Source organism: Microcaecilia unicolor, chromosome 6 (assembly GCF_901765095.1).
Source record: "Microcaecilia unicolor chromosome 6, aMicUni1.1, whole genome shotgun sequence".
Classification (NCBI taxonomy): domain Eukaryota; kingdom Metazoa; phylum Chordata; class Amphibia; order Gymnophiona; family Siphonopidae; genus Microcaecilia; species Microcaecilia unicolor.
The window spans coordinates 130,331,711-130,347,773 of record NC_044036.1 but is presented as its reverse complement, the minus strand read 5'-3'; the positions used below and the strand labels follow the sequence as shown (position 1 = coordinate 130,347,773).

Here is a 16,063-nt window from a genome sequence, read left to right as displayed (position 1 = left end):
TAGAACCTCTGAGACAAATAAACAGAAGGGCATCACCTGCTGCACAAGACACCATGCCGCAAAAAAAATCCAGAGTTGCTGGACATGGATGGAGGGGAGGGCAGGGAAGAGAGGAGAAACATTGGAGAGAAGGAAAGACAGACAGAGAAAGGAGATGCACACAGTTGGAGAGGAAGGGAGAGAGGAGAAATACTGGACATGGATGTAGGTGAGGGAAGACAGAGGAAGTAGATGCACATGGATGGAGTGGAGGGGGGAGAGGAGAAATGCTGGACATGGATGGAGGGGAGGGAAGACAGAGGAGGAGATGCACATGGATGGAGAGGAGGGGAGAGAGCTGAAATGCTGGACATGGATGGAGGGGAGGGAAGAGAGGAAGTGAGTTAAACATTGATGGAGGGGAGGAGAGAGGAGAAATGCTGGACATGGACGGAGGAGCAGAGGAAAAATGCTGGACATGGATGGAGGGAGAGAGGAAAAATGCTGGACATGGATGGAAAGAGGAAGGACATGCATACTGACAAGATGAGGGAAAGGGAAAAGAGGAGAAAAACTGTACATGGATGGATAAAATAGGCAAAAGCTGGATCCACTCTATACCTCCTTTAGTTAAGTCCGCGGAGGACCCAGCTTTTACCTTATGGATGTAGGGCAAGAAATGAAGAAGAAAGGAGGAAAGTAAAGAATAAATGGAAAGGAAGCCCTGGAAACGGAGTTAGGGGAACAGATAGAGAGCAGCAGAATCAGAGACTGAGACCAACATGATCAGAAAAACAAAGTCACCAGACAACAAAAGGTAGAAAAAAAATCATTTTATTTTTATTTTAGTGTTTGGAAGATGTCCAATTTGAGAATTTATATCTGCTGTCTTATTTTGCACTTGGTATACTGGAGCTGTAACAGCTTACAGAAATTATTTACAATGAAAAAAAAAATCACAAGTTATTTTTTTCTTCTATACTGGTATAGTATTTTCAATGATACTGCTTATATGCGCCACGGCTGGTAAAAGGGGTGTGGCTACTGTGGCATGGCTACCATAGGGGCGGAGCCATAGAGGGCAACCCCGCCCATAATGAGTACCGGTACCTTTTTTCCTACAAAAAAAAGCACTGCTCAAGACCCAATTTTCCACAAAAGTTTTTTGACTGGTGTGGATTCTTTTGTTTTTGAGAAATCCTCCTGAATTTTGGGAGTTGAAGTTGACAGTTTAATGACCTTTTCAGGTCATGTTCAACAGTTAGTCTAGAAATCTTTTTTATACCATGCAGAAGTTAAGAATACACAAAGTTTTTGTTTTTGCAGAATTTAGATTGTAGGTCCAAGCATTCTTAAAAAATTAAATAAAACTTGGTTATTTGAGAAATGTTTTTGAGCCAATTGATAGATTGTTAGCTTATAATATGTACTTTCCTGGATGGTTGTGGTCATTTTCTTTTCATGTAATCTGCATTGAACTGTTCAGGTGTGTGCAGACTATAAGCAATGTATAGTATAGTGTCTGCTTAAGGTATATGGGAGTGTCCCTAGTCATAGGCTCCTTTGACTATAAATAAATAAATAAATAAATAAATTACATGTATAGTATGTCACTGGTGAAGCTGCAGCTGCCATGAGCAGAGCTGTCACAAGACATGTCTATGAAAGGAGGAGCAAAGAAACAAAGCAACAGCATCTACTGCAACTGGTAACTGTACAATGAGCTTTTAACTAACACTAAAATGTAAATGAAGCTGAATGGTGGGTACAGGAGGTTCAGCATAGCTGCGTGATGGAGGGTGTGTACATAAGCACATGCTCACTTTTCCAGCTTCAGGTGCTGTGCACTGACTCATCACACAGAGGAATGGCAGTGTTACATAATGTTGGAGGCACTTGAGTACAGTACAGAGTGAACTAGATTCTGAGGGTGGAGTGAAACCAGCATCTGGCACATGCAGAAACAGAACCTGCTCTTCCAGAGGAGCTGGGAAGAACACCACAGACTCAGAGTATTCATAGAAATGTGTGCTCTCGGGTGGATCCGATTGGGAAAATTACTGGCACTGGCAGCCAAGTGACACAATATACTCCTGCCAGAGGGCAGGACTGACTATTGCTGGCAACATTACCTGGTTCTCATGACAAGGGCCCTGGCAGTATTCTGTCAGACTCTCTAGTGTCTGGTTGATGAGTGCCACATTTTTCTCATTGATATAAAGACCGAGGAGACCAAGTCCACCAGTGGTACTGCCACAGATACAGTCCAGGAACTGCAGAGTCTCGCAGACTAGATTATAGTTTGTTTTGTTAATCTGGCAGCGTAGGAAGTTCTGTAGTGTAAAAACAAAAACAAGGACAAGTTAATTGCTCTGAGGACAGCCGCAATGATCTCAGTACATTATGTTCAATCAGTCACACTTCAGTCTTATCCTATTCCAGGTCGTTACATAACTTTACATAGATACCACGGAACAACGCACACGTCAAAATCCCAAATAAAACCTATAAAGCTGGATAGGGTGAAAGAGAATATGTAAGGAATCTGCTAGCCAACTCTCTACAGCAAGAGAACTCAAGGGCAAAGGCTGGAGGTGAAAAGCAGAAGCTGAATCATTAGTTGGGATGTCACAAGGGGACTGCCCAGCTCAGGTGCTAGGCTGCCCTTGCGAGTCCATCTCAGTTTGCAAGAGCATTTTGTTGAAGGCCACCTTTTGACCCTCAGTCAGCTTTAAAATGGTTTTCCATAAATCCCCTTAACGTATACAGATAAATGGCATCATAAAAATCTACTCAAAAGATTTTATTATACCAAGCTACTGATTTTAGAAGGGTTAGGCGTCATGTGCACATGTAAACAGCATGCAGTTTTCCAGGGGCTGTGCTCTTGGTGTGGATGGCCAAACCTGAAAAGGATATACACATTTCCTATTTGCAACAGAGAGACACATGCCTCTAACTATCTGCCAGCAGTATTTTCACCTGCTCCCATGCATGCATAAATGTAAGCTATCTGCTCATCTGGCCCCGGGGGCTCAAAGTGATTGCTGGGGCAATTGTGGTTACCTCTCTGGCATTTAGAACCACCTCAAAGATCCTCTGTGCCTGTTCTATACTTCTTGAATTCAGATACTATCTTAGTATCTACCACCTCCGCTGTGAGGTCATTCCTTAGATTATTCTTTCACCTTCATCCTAAGCCTCCTTGTTCCAGAGCAGGGGTGAGTCAGGTTATCAAGATTCCCACAATAAATGTGCATGAGATTGATCTGCATATAGTGGAAGCAGTACATGCAAATCAATCTCACACATACTGAGAGAATCTTGAAATCCCGACTGGGCTATGGCCCTGTCCCAGAGTATCCTGTCAATTGAAAGCAACCCGCCTCCTTTGCAGGCTACAAAAGACATTTGGCATTTACAGATGCAGAGCTGAATTATGCCACCTTCTTTTTTCCTTTTTTTTAAAAAATTGAATATGTTCCTTTGGAAAATGACCATTTCAGTTGTATGTGCTACCAAATGCAAATGCTTTTCCCATAACTTTATTGCCGTTTTACAAAAGGCTCTGCATTCAGCAAGGGTTTTGTAAAATACACCATGAATTAAACTTTCCAACCTGGACATCCCTTTTCTGACTAGGCAATGAAAACATTCAGCTAAAAATCATTTTAGAATGGTTGTGGTGTTCTTTTGAAAATCTGACCTTTGTTGATTTTTTTTTTTTTAGGTTAACTTTACTATACCGTAACTCCAACTTGGGTTTTCAGGATATCCCTAAAGAACACGCATGAAGACAGATTTGCATGCCTGTCACCTCCATTATATGCAAACCTGTCTTCATGCATATTCTTTAGGGAAATCCTAAAAACTGACTGGCTGGTTGTCTCCCAGGCCAGGTTTAAGAGCCACTGTACTAGACAACAGATTACATGCAGAGGTAGCTCTAACTTCAAGGGATGGTGGAGAAAAGGTGATATCTAGTGGCCATGATTATGTTCCAAGAGGAGTTGTGGATGGTGACTCTTGTCTAAGAGCAGTCGCTTTGACAGCTGAGCTAAATTGTGACAAGTATTAAAAGTTAAAAAAAACCCACTTATAATTCAATAGAGGCCAACAGAGCCTGAATCCCAAAGGAACAGGTGAAAATCTGAGGACAGCATACTCTAGTATATTTTCAAGTGACGAATGCACTGCTTTCAGAATGTCCTGGCTGGTAGCTCTTCCAGAAAAGAAAAACCAAGCTCTTACACAATACTGGAATACAACTGCTCAATTACAAGTTTATGCAGTTAACCATGTCCCCCCCCCCCTTGTCAAAACCAATCATGTTTCTTCTCCCGGATACCTCATCTCAGTTTTCAAGTGGTTTACATAGTTGAACAAGGAGCCAGCCCTCTCGCCCCCTTCTCCATGCAAGTAAGCCCTCAACTCCCTTGCTTCTTCTCATATAGCTGGTATACCAAGGAGGATGTTGTACAGATCAGACCAGAATTACTTCGTCCTCTCATGAAACCTCCAAGCATTTTATATTAGGTGTCTAAGCATTTTGCAGCTGTGAAAACAATAGTAGCTGCCGAAGAATTTCTAAAGAATCATTATGGAGAAATAGCAATGGCTGAGGACTCATCACACAAGTTCCTTTGGCATTATTCACCAGCCACAGTACAGCGGCTGCTGACAAATCAAGCCAGCCTCTTATGCTAGTGAAAGCAGTTTATGGACAGTGTGTTACCATTACATCACCAGGCAGCAACAAGATGAGAACTTTCCCCAATCATTTTATGATTCAACTTAGTGTTTCAAAAGACCTTAGAGTCAGGTACCAATTATCTCATGCTAAACCCACCACCAAGGCATAGCCCCCCCCCCCCCCTTACCTGCAGGTCTCTATTATGGTTCTCACAAAGCAACTGCAAAAAACGCAAGATTGGTTGCATAATGGTGATGACCGGACTCATCTCCAGCTCATCCGTGCTTTTCTCTGCTGTGCCAGGAACGCCGTCTGCTGTGGAATAGTGGTCTTCAGGATCGGCTTCTCTGCGGTAAGCGTTATATGCCTTCCTGGTAGCAGCAGAAGCCTCCAGGAGCTGGTCCCGGGCTTCTTCTGTGACCTGGGCACCAAGTTCCTTGGCTGCAGGACAATATTAAAGCACAGATACTTAAGGATGGACAGAATTTACAACAAGATGAACAGCAGGAGCAGCCCATCTGTTCCCTCAAGTGAGAAACTGGTCTGAATTTGAGTAGAATTACGCCAGAACTGTTTATTCCACATGCACTGCCCATTTCCCAGCTCAGAGAGAATATTTCAGAATCAAGTCTGATCTAAGTAAAATGTTTGGGGTATATGACTGTTCCCCCCCCCCCCCCCCCCCCCCATCCTTCTTGGTGATTTGTAAGCTCAGAACTTAGACCAGACTAATTGAAATGTCCTTTCTGGATCACTTTCTACCTTCTATATTGAAAGCAAAAAGGTACGAGTAGAAAGATGTATAAAGGAACAAGTACTTGAAAACTTATCTCTGCATATCAGCAGCTCCTCCTCCATGGCCCTCCACCACCATCACATTGATACCAATATGGGCATCTCATATAACCACTGAAAGTCTCAAAGGTTACTCTTCCTTTGCATGGATTAAAAGGTTAAATCCTTTGCCCCAGCATGATGAACTTCATTCACCAACCACCCACCTCATTTCAAATTACATTCAGAGATGGAGGAGAATGAATTATAATTTAATTCTAAGACTATGGAGTTGGTTTTGAGTCTGCAAAATGGTGATGCCAATCTTGGACTTATTGAGGTGGACACCATTTGCAAATTCGAGCACAACAGGTACATGGTCTGGAGTTGTAATTGACTCTAAGCTCTTTGCATAATCATGACTCTTGGGGGGGGGGGAGGGATGTACAATAAATAAAAATCAGTTAGTTGGAACATACCATGACACAAAGAACCTTACTCCTAAGCCAAAATCATTCTGTGGTTTTTCACTTTTGATTACAAAATGGAGCACGTGCAATTAATCCTCAGTCTCTGGTTGTGTAATTTCTTTTGTCCGAGTTACAGATGTGCTACCATTTTTATCTGGGTCTGCTGAAAGGGCAGCTGGTGGGTTTGCACCTGGTCCAGAATTTTGCTGTCAGTTTACTGGAAATGAGCAGTAAGACAGTTACCCCATTGTTCAAGGTACTCCACTGGCTATCTGCTCAGTTGTGTGTTTGGTTTAAGACCTTAACATTAGTTTTCAGAATTTTAAGAGGGATGTTACCTAATTATCTTTTTGATGGGTTTTAACTATATGTTCTTGCAGTCAAGTTAATCATTTGTTAATGATGCCATGACCCCGTTTTTTTGGGAAGGGGAAGGGGGGAGTGGGAGAGGGTACTGTGGTGTACCTAGCTTGCTTGCCACCTGGGGTGGTCACCACTGCACCTCCCCTGAGGTGCGTCACACCCCCCACCGTAAGTCATCCTCTCCTGAGGTGAATCACAGCCCCCCCCCCCAACCCTTCCTTCTAGAAAGGGGGGGGTGTACAGAACAGTAGCGTGGCTGTCGGCTCTGCCTGTCCCCTGCCCCGAACAGGAAGTAACGTCAGAGGGGACCGGTGGCGCCAACAGCTGAGCAACTGCTCCGTGCATCCCCTTGCTGAATGCACCTGGGGTGGACCGTCCCCCACAGTCCCGCCTTTGGTACACTACTGAGGGCCCTTGCTTTGTGGGATTTGCTTCAATTGGATTTGAAAACTGAACTGAGCAATGGGGTCATTCAAAGAAAACTGAACACATGGTTATTTAGTCAATATTTTGGTGACTAACTTATTCCCAGTGATTTAAAGGCCCTTTTGTATTGTAAGAGGTTTATTTCTTTTGTTTAAAACATTCCCTATATGTGGCTAAGTTGTCTGTACCCTCTGTACAGCCCCTGCTGCTGACTTGACACTCACCTCTCTTGCGCACGGGAACCTCCTTTTCAGAAGACTCTTCGTCTTTCTTCTTGTTTCCCAGATCACTGGTGTTCACACTTACTGTGGCTTTGATTTCTTGCTGAGCTACTTTTATCCGGTCATAGAAAACTTTGAAGAACTTCTCAGACTTCTTGTCCTCTGTTAGTCGGCAGTAGAAGGAACGCTACAAAGGGACAGGAGGCATTTCATGAGCCTCTGAAGAAGGTGCTTCAGCCCTTCCCCTCTCAACTTTTCAGCTATATGACAACAATCACAAGACAGGCAGAGAATCATCTCACCCCTCCCCCAAATACAGCTACCCCAGTGGTATCCCTTAAGGCACTAAGACAGCTATGATAAAATGAGGAAATTGCTTAAAAACATTTTTAAAAGGAGCAGTTGCAAAGGTTAACAGTTTAAATTAGGCAAGGCCATTGTTCAAAAATAACACCTTGGAAGTCCAGACCAGTTATATTCCACGTATCAAAAAAGGTGGTAGAAGGCAAAACACCTAGCATGGTTAAAAAGTGAGGTGAAAGAGGCTATTAGAGCTAAAAGAACATCATTCAAAAGATGGAAAAAGGGACCTGAACTAAGAAAAACAGGAAGCAGCATAAGTACTGGCAAGTTAGATGCAAGGCATTGACAAGGAATGCTAAAAGAATTTGAAAGCTTGCTGTAGAGAAAACACGCCAGAAACAAATGTCAGGTACATTAGAAGCAGAAAGCCTGTGTGGAAGTCACTTGGCCTGTTAGACAATCAAGGAGTTAAAAGAAGCACTCCGGGATGATAAGGTCATAGCAGAGAGATTTCCTTTGGTCTTTACCGAGGAGGATGTAAAGGAGCAACCTGTGCCAGAAACGGTATTTGAGGGTGAAGTTGCAGAAGAACTGAAAAATCTTGGTGAACCTGGAAGATGTAATCAGCCAGTTTGACAAATTAAGGAGTGGCAAATCACCTGGACTGGATGATATACACCCCACGGTACTCAAAGAACTCAAAAATGAAATTGAAGATCTAACTATTGATAATCTGTAGCCTTTTATTACAATCATATGCAGTACCTTAAGATTGGAAGGTGGCCAACGTAATGCCAGTTTTTAAAAAGGGTAGAAGCTATTATGAAGAACAAAATTACTGAACACAGACATGGGACAGATTCAACCAAGAGAAATATTGCCTCACCAATTTGCTTCATTTCTTTGAAGATGTGAATAAACATGTGGATAAATATGAGCAGGTTGAGGTAGTGTACCTAGATTTTTAGAATGCTTTTGACAAATTCCTTCATGAGAGTCTTCTGAGAAAATTAAAAACCCATGGGACAGGAGGCAATGTTCTGTGATGGACTGGGAACTGGTTAAAAGATAGAAAATAGCAAGTGTCACAATCCTCTCAAACAGCTCTCCTCTCATTTAAGAATGTATCCAGAGCTAGTGTGCCTGGCTATCTTGGGCCATGGGGCTGGAATTACATTTGTTTTTGGATTTTGATTAAGAGGCAGATGCACTAAAGCTAAATGAGCCTTTAATGACTCTCCAACGAGGAAAATTTGATCCGTTGCATGCATCAAAGGGCTTTTACCGAGGAAGCCAGCAGCTAACGAAAACGGAATGGAGATGAGCAATTAGTGTGAAAACCCCATTGAAACGACATGCACTAACCTTTTCCGATTGCCTTTACGCAGGAAAAAGGCAGGAAAACTAACGAGAGGTCTGGACCACTCGTTAGGTCAGCTCTGTGGCAGGAAAAATCATTAAGAGAAAAAATAAACAAACTTTGAGCCAATCCCAGCGCATTAGCAGAGCTAAAAGCGCTGTGATTGGTCCAAAGGACGTCAGAAAAACAAAAATAAATAAAAATAAAAAAAGGATCGGGAGGGGGCAAGGGCGCTCATCAGGAGCGTCCTGTACGGACGGCCTTGCCCCCCCCCCCCCCCGCTGCTCGCCACTTTCCGCCGCTCCCCCCACCCCGAAAAAGCAAAATGCTAGCTGCCCCGGTCCCCCTCCCTTCCTCACTACGTAGGTTACTGACGTCAGACAGGGGCGGGCCCAGCAGGAGAAAGACGCGCCATCGAAGCTGGGCGAAGGCAGGCATCAGGCTTTCTTCTTGCCCGTGCAGCGCCTTCGGACAGAGGAGAGAGGCGCTGCACGGGCCCGGTAAGAGGGAGGGGGGCCCGATGGAGGAGGGGAATGGCGGCGACGACCCCAAAAGGGGGCGGGGCACAGGACGGAGGATGTCGGGAGGCGGAGCTGAGGTGAGAGAGTAGTGAGGAAGGGAGGGGGGCAGGGGCTGCTCGAATTTTGCTTTTTCGGGGTGGGGGGAGCGGCGGAAAGTGGGGAGCAGCGGGGGGGGGGGGGGGGGGGCAAGGCCGTCCGTACAGGACGCTCCTGATGAGCGCCCTTGCCCCCTCCCGACCCTTTTTTTTTATTTTTGTTTTGATTTGATTTGGGAGCCATGTGCTTGTGATTTGACTGTGTTTTGACTGTTTGTGGCATGCGCAGAGCAGCTAACATAACGCTTGGCTGCTCTGCGCATGATTTGGGGGCCGATTAACGATGTGTATTGTGATTCTTTGGTACATTGTACGTTTCAATACCGATCTCAGCATGTGTGACTTTTTTTTTTGGTGCATTTTTCGTTATTTTAAAATCGTTAGGGACTTTAACGATTTAGATTTTTTTACGTTTGGTTGCTGCATCTGCCTCTAAGTCTTTTCAATACTAGTCCAAGGCAAGCTGCATTCAGGTACAGCATGTATTTCACTATCTCCAAAGGGCTTACAATCTAAGGGGCCCTTTTACTAAGCTGCAGGAAAAAGTGGCTGAGATAGTTTGAACATGTGAAGTTGGCATGCGCTGGGCCAACCTTTTACCACGGCTGGGAAAAAAGGCTTTTTTATGGGGTAGTAAATGGCCATGTGCTAAAATCCAAAAGTAGCATGCGACTATTTACTGCTTGAGCTCCAACCTCCACCCATTGACCCAGTGGTACATAAGTATTGCCATACTGGGAAAGACCAAAGGTCCATCGAGCCCAGCATCCTGTTTCCAACAGTGGCCAATCCAGGTCACAAATACCTGGCAAGATCCCAAAAAAGTTCAATATATTTTATGCTGCTTATCCCAGAAATAGTGGATTTTCCCCGTCCATTTAATAATGGTAAGTGCTCATGCACTAGCCACACGGTAATCATGCAGCATGCGCCAACATGGCCTCTTTGCCAATTACCACTGGGAACACCCCCCCACGATAGAAAATAGAAAAATATTTTCTAGCACAGGAAACAGAGGATACCAACATCAAAGTTACTGCCAGGCGCCTGAGCTACCCCAGTGGTAGTGTTGATTTGGAACTTGCTACATGCATGTTACCCTATTACTGCTTAATAAAAGAGCCCCTAAGTTAAGGTTAAGTGACTTGCTCAAGATGATCATAAGGGAGCAACAATGGGATCTGAACCCTAGATGTCCTAGTTCTCAGAAAGATTGAAAATGTCCATGCTCCAGATGACTCTGGTATTTGAGACTATCTGTATTCTTTTATATCATGTCCCCATTATGTGCGGATTATTGGAATAGTTTAAATATTTAGTTGGAACCTGCCTAGGAGGAGTTGGTGCTCACATTCATGCTTCTCTGTGTATGTAGCACATATGATCCAAACCCAAAAATATTAAAGCTGCTACATAAAACATTAAGGACAGGACTAGATTTTCACAGATTTAAACGCCAAAGTGAAAATTTCTAAAAGAAAAATCAGTCCCTCAATGTACCATCGTTTTGGCACAATAGATTAGATGTACATTGTTCTTCAATTTCTTTTATGTCAAAGGCAATAACCAATGGAATACATTATCTTTTGAAATACAGAATATTAGCCTGTGACTCAATTTAGAAAAATATTTTTGACAGCCTTTCCTCTTTGTTTTAAGCAGATTTGTTTTTGTTATGTGTTGAGTATTTTATGCACGTTCTTTAGAACCTGCCTAGAATCATAGAATAGTGTGGGCTAAACATTTTTGAAATACATTAATTAAGGTACATAAGAACGCAAAACATTTGTTATTTACTACATCTGATTTCCGATCTGACGAAGAAGGGCAACCTTCGAAAGCTAATCAAGAAATGTATTAAGTTATGTCCAATAAAAAAGGTATCATCTCATTTTCTTTTCCATGTTTTATTTTGTTTGATTTCTATTGATAACCTACATCTGATTAAAACCATACTGTGCAGTATAAATAAAAATTACTTACATAAAAAACATTTCTGAATATACAACTTGATAATTTGTGTTTCAAGGTGTTTTCTAGCAATTAAAGAATTTAAGGATGTTTTTCAGCTCCTTACCCCCCCCCCCCTTTAAAGCAGTAATAGGAAATGTAGAGAACCTGAAAGCTTAAATGATTCTGCACTATGTAACTCAATAGAACAGCTATCTTCATTGACTTGATGAAGGGAACAGAACTGGCAAAATCTTGCACAAGTACTTAGCTACATAAGTATTGCCTCACTGGGAAAGACCAAAGGTCCATCAAGCCCAGCATCCTGTTTCCAACAGTGGCCAATCCAGGTCACAAATACCCGGCAAGATCCCAAAAATGTACAAAACATTTTATACTGCTTATCCCAGAAATAGTGGATTTCCCCAAAGTTCATTTAATAACGGTCTATGGACTTTGCCTTTAGGAAGCCATCCAAACCTTTTTAAAACTCCGCTAAGCTAACCGCCTTTACCACATTCTCTGGCAACGAATTCCAGAGTTTAATTACACATTGAATGAAGAAACATTTTCTCTGATTCGTTTTAAATTTACTACATTGTAGCTTCATCGCATGCCCCCTAGTCCTAGTATTTTTGGAAACCGTGAACAGAACCTTCACATCTACCTGTTCAACTCCACTCATTATTTTATAGACCTCTATCATATCTCCCCTCAGCCGCCTTTTCTTCAAGCTGAAGAGCCCTAGTCGCTTTAGCCTTTCCTCATAGGGAAGTCGTCCCATCCCCTTTATCATTTTCGTCGCCCTTCTCTGCACCTCTTCTAATTCTACTATAGGGTCGATTCCATGCCAAGTGGTCTAAAATTAAAAAAAGTTCCCACCATCATGTTCTCCAATTTTGTTCAAACTTTATCTGTTGCGCGAGTCAAGTGTTAAACAAAGTTTCCCCAGAATTTGAGATCTCTAACTGCAATAGTTGCAGATCTAGACCCCCTTTTCTGAAAGGTTGTCAGTCCATGAGCGCGCGACATTTACCAAAATGCCATTTTGGGGGTCTAATAAAATCCAAACACATTTATAAGAATGGCTAAAAAATTCAAATCCTGTACAGTTTTTGATGCTAATTCCGATGAAATACATTTTAACATTATGGATGCAAAATCCAGTCAAACAAGTTGACTCAAAGTGTGCATCAAAATTGGTCGCGACTCATCGGAACATATTTGGACCAATATTCAGACCGCAACAACTTCCATGCAAACAAAGATACGGACTTGAAATTTTGAACAAGCATTATGCTTGTGCTGGACATAATACTGCCAGATTTGCAACTAACCAGCATCTATAACCGCCCTGCAGGATCTCTTCAAAGTTAGCACTGTCAGCGCAAATGGTAAAATGTACCAAAGTTCAAAGCCAATTATTAAAAAAGAGTCTGCCTGAATCAGCTTGTGAACAGTATCATCTGAAAGAGAAAATTGTGCTCTACAACACTGATATGTTTTTGTTTTGCAATGCCACCATCAAGTAGCCATTTACTCAGGTCAAAGTATGTTATATTTTGTGTGCGCAATGTATTGCGTTGGTCCATCAGGGCCGGTCTTAGCAAGTGCGGGGCCCTATGCAGACCAATTTGGTGGGGCCCCATCCTAGCCCCGCCCCAGCCTGGCTCCGCCCCCACCCTAGCCCCACCCCATTGATAAGATTATTCCATTTTTAGAAAATTTTTTTATTTATGAAATTTCAAATAAAGACAAATGACACTAAACTTGTACAAAAAAACTGTTTGAAATAATAAGCAAAATGCTATCATGAAACCATAAACAGCACTATTTCCAAGGACAGGATGAGCTACAACCTTATGCGTGGCGTGGAAAGCCAACTGTAATTACACCGGGCTCTAAAACACCAGTGCACAACCTAGTGAAAAAAAAAACAAAAAAACAAAAATGGCTGCAAACTATACTCTAGCAGAATACTGCACCTTCCTTGATCACACCTGAAAAACACATGAAGGCAAAATACTGAACTGGAAAGTAACCTCAAGAAGTCAGAATCAGCATGCAGCAATACTATAAAAATTGAAACTTACATGAAAAATATCACAGATGCACATTTCCAAAAACTGACATATTCCAATTAATAAATCCTAAATAAAATAGTTTTTTCTACCTTTGTTGTCTGGTGACTTTGTTTTTCTGATCATGCTGACTCAGTATCCGATTGTGCTGCTATCTGTCCTCTTAACTCCGTTTCCAGGGCTTCCTTTCCATTTATTTCTTTACTTTCCGCCTTTCTTCTTCATTTCTTGCCCTACATCCGTAAGTAAAAGCTGGGTCCTCCGCAGACTTGACTGTCCAGTGGATCCAGCTTCGGCCTATTTTCTATATCCATGTGCACTTTTTCTCCTCTCTTCCTTTTCCCTCATCTCATCTCCTTCCTCACTCTTTCCTCGCCTCCATCCAAGTCCAGCATTTCTTCTCTCTCCTCCATCCACCCATGTCCAGCGACCCTCCTGTCCCCCCTGCCATCCATCTATGTCCAGCAACCCCCCGTCTCCTCTGCCCTCCCCTGCCATCCACCTATGTCCAGAAACCCCCCTCCCCTGCCATCCACCCATGTCCAGCGACCCTCCTGTCCTCCCTGCCCCTGCCTGCTATCCATCTATGTCTAGCAACCCCCCCGTCCCCTCTGCCCTCCCCTGCCATCCACCTATGTCCAGAAACCCCCTCCCCTGCCAGCCACCCATGTCCAGCGACCCTCCTGTCCTCCCTGCCCTCCCCTGCCATCCACCCATGTCCAGAAACCCCCCTCCCCTGCCATCCACCCATGTCCAGCGACCCTCCTGTCCTCCCTGCCCTCCCCTACCATCCACCTATGTCCAGAAACCCCCCTCCCCTGCCATCCACCCATGTCCAGCGACCCTCCTGTCCCCCCTGCCATCCACCTATGTGCAGAACCCCCCGTCCCCTCTGCCCTCCCCTGCCATCCACCTATGTCCAGAAATCCCCCTCCCCTGCCATCCACCCATGTCCAGCGACCCTCCTGTCCTCCCTGCCCGCCCCTGCCATTCTGTCCAGAAACCCCCCTCCCCTGCCATTCACCCATGTCCAGCGACCCTCCTGTCTCCCCTGTCCTCTCCTGCCATCCTCTTCTCCCCCCCAACCAAGGAAGGATAATTTTTCTTTTAAATTTACCCTCCGTCGCCGGAATCCAGCACAGCAGCGTCACTGAAAGCGCTCCTCCCCTCCCGAGTTCCCCTGACGTCTCTAGCAGAACAGAAGCTCTTCCTGATTCGTTCATTCTCATTGTCCCGCCTAGTGACGCTGCTGTGCTGTATACCGGCGACGGAGAGTAAATTTAAAAGAAAAATTATCCTTCCTTGGTTAGGGGGAGAAGGGTGGCGGTAAGCATGGTGCTTACCTGGCTTGTTGTTTACGTCGGTGCCCTGGGAAGAGGCTGACTGAGGCGTGCTGCGTGGGGGCCCCCTAAGTGCGGGGCCCTATGCAGCCGCCTCGGCCTAAGACCGGCCCTGTGGTCCATGATGGCTGAGCCATTACTGGTTATCACATTGAAACCAGCATCCCCATTGCCATAGGGGCCACGCCCAATAGCCATGCAGTAACAGCCACGGGTGGGTATCTTTACTGCAGGATCCCAAGCCCGATTGTGTGTTTCTTTACTGTAGGATCCCAAGCCCGATTGTGTGTTTCTTTACTGCAGGTTCCCAAGCCTGCCTTCTTCAGTTACTTCACTGCAGGTTCCCAAGCCTGCCTTCTTCAGTTACTTCATCATTCTGAAAGCACCACTGATCTGCAAGAGAACGGTTTCAGGGAAACTATATTGCCGACCAGATGATGCCATTGATGGAGCTGGAATAACAGCAATGATAAGTTGTTCTGGGATCCAGCAAGCATCGCGTCTTACTGGCCAATAAAATGAAGTAGCGGGACCATGAGGATGCATAAAGCTTATGAAGCATCTTTCTGTTCATCTGACATTTAACAAACGTTTCCAATCCACCGTAAATGCAAGCAACATACTGCCCAGGCTGAAGATTTGTGACTTTATTTGTTCAGCACCACTAATTTATTAAGCTGGAATATTCACCTCAGATGGCACGACCAAACTGATAACAGCGCACAATAAACGACTGAACAATCAACGAATAAAATACGAATGAATAAATAATTTTATTAATACTTTTAAGCGACTATGACTATTAAGACTCAAATTCCTAGAAATGAAGAAAAATTAGCGCATCAAACGTACTAAATATAACATACTTTGACCCGAGTAAATGGCTACTTAATGGGGGCACTGCAAAAGAAAATCATATCAGTGTTGTAGAGCACAATTTTCTCTTTCAGATGATACTGTTCACAAGCTGATTCAGGCAGACTCTTTTTTAATAATTGGCTTTGAACTTTGGCACATTTTACCATTTGCGCTGACAGTGCCAACTTTGAAGAGATCCTGCAGGGCGGTTATAGATGCTGGTTAGTTGCAAATCTGGCAGTATTATGTCCAGCACAAGCATAACGCTTGTTCAAAATTTCAAGTCCGTATCTTTGTTTTCATGGAAGTTGTTGCGGTCTGAATATTGGTCCAAATATGTTCCGATGAGTCGCGACCAATTTTGATGCACACTTTGAGTCAACTTGTTTGACTGGATTTTGCATCCATAATGTTAAAATGTATTTCATCGGAATTAGCATCAAAAACTGTACAGGATTTGAATTTTTTAGCCATTCTTATAAATGTGTTTGGATTTTATTAGACCCCCAAAATGGCATTTTGGTAAATGTCGCGTGCTCATGGACTGACAACCTTTCAGAAAAGGGGGTCTAGATCTGCAACTATTGCAGTTAGAGACCTCAAATTTTGGGAAACTTCGTTTAACACCT

At 43.7% G+C, this 16,063-nt stretch overlaps 1 protein-coding gene across 5 annotated transcripts in view; it reads right to left on the bottom strand.

Moving 5' to 3' along the window:
• Nucleotides 1-16,063, bottom strand: part of ITPR1 (inositol 1,4,5-trisphosphate receptor type 1) — a 337,019-nt gene that overhangs the window by 61,781 nt on the left and 259,175 nt on the right. For all 5 annotated transcript variants that reach the window (XM_030206558.1, XM_030206560.1, XM_030206561.1 and 2 more), the window contains 3 exons: nt 6,930-7,113; nt 4,860-5,113; nt 2,112-2,312 (listed from right to left, as the gene is read on the bottom strand). In XM_030206558.1, the coding sequence (XP_030062418.1) occupies nt 2,112-2,312; nt 4,860-5,113; nt 6,930-7,113 (639 nt within the window). The remainder of the gene's footprint in view (nt 1-2,111; nt 2,313-4,859; nt 5,114-6,929; nt 7,114-16,063) is intronic.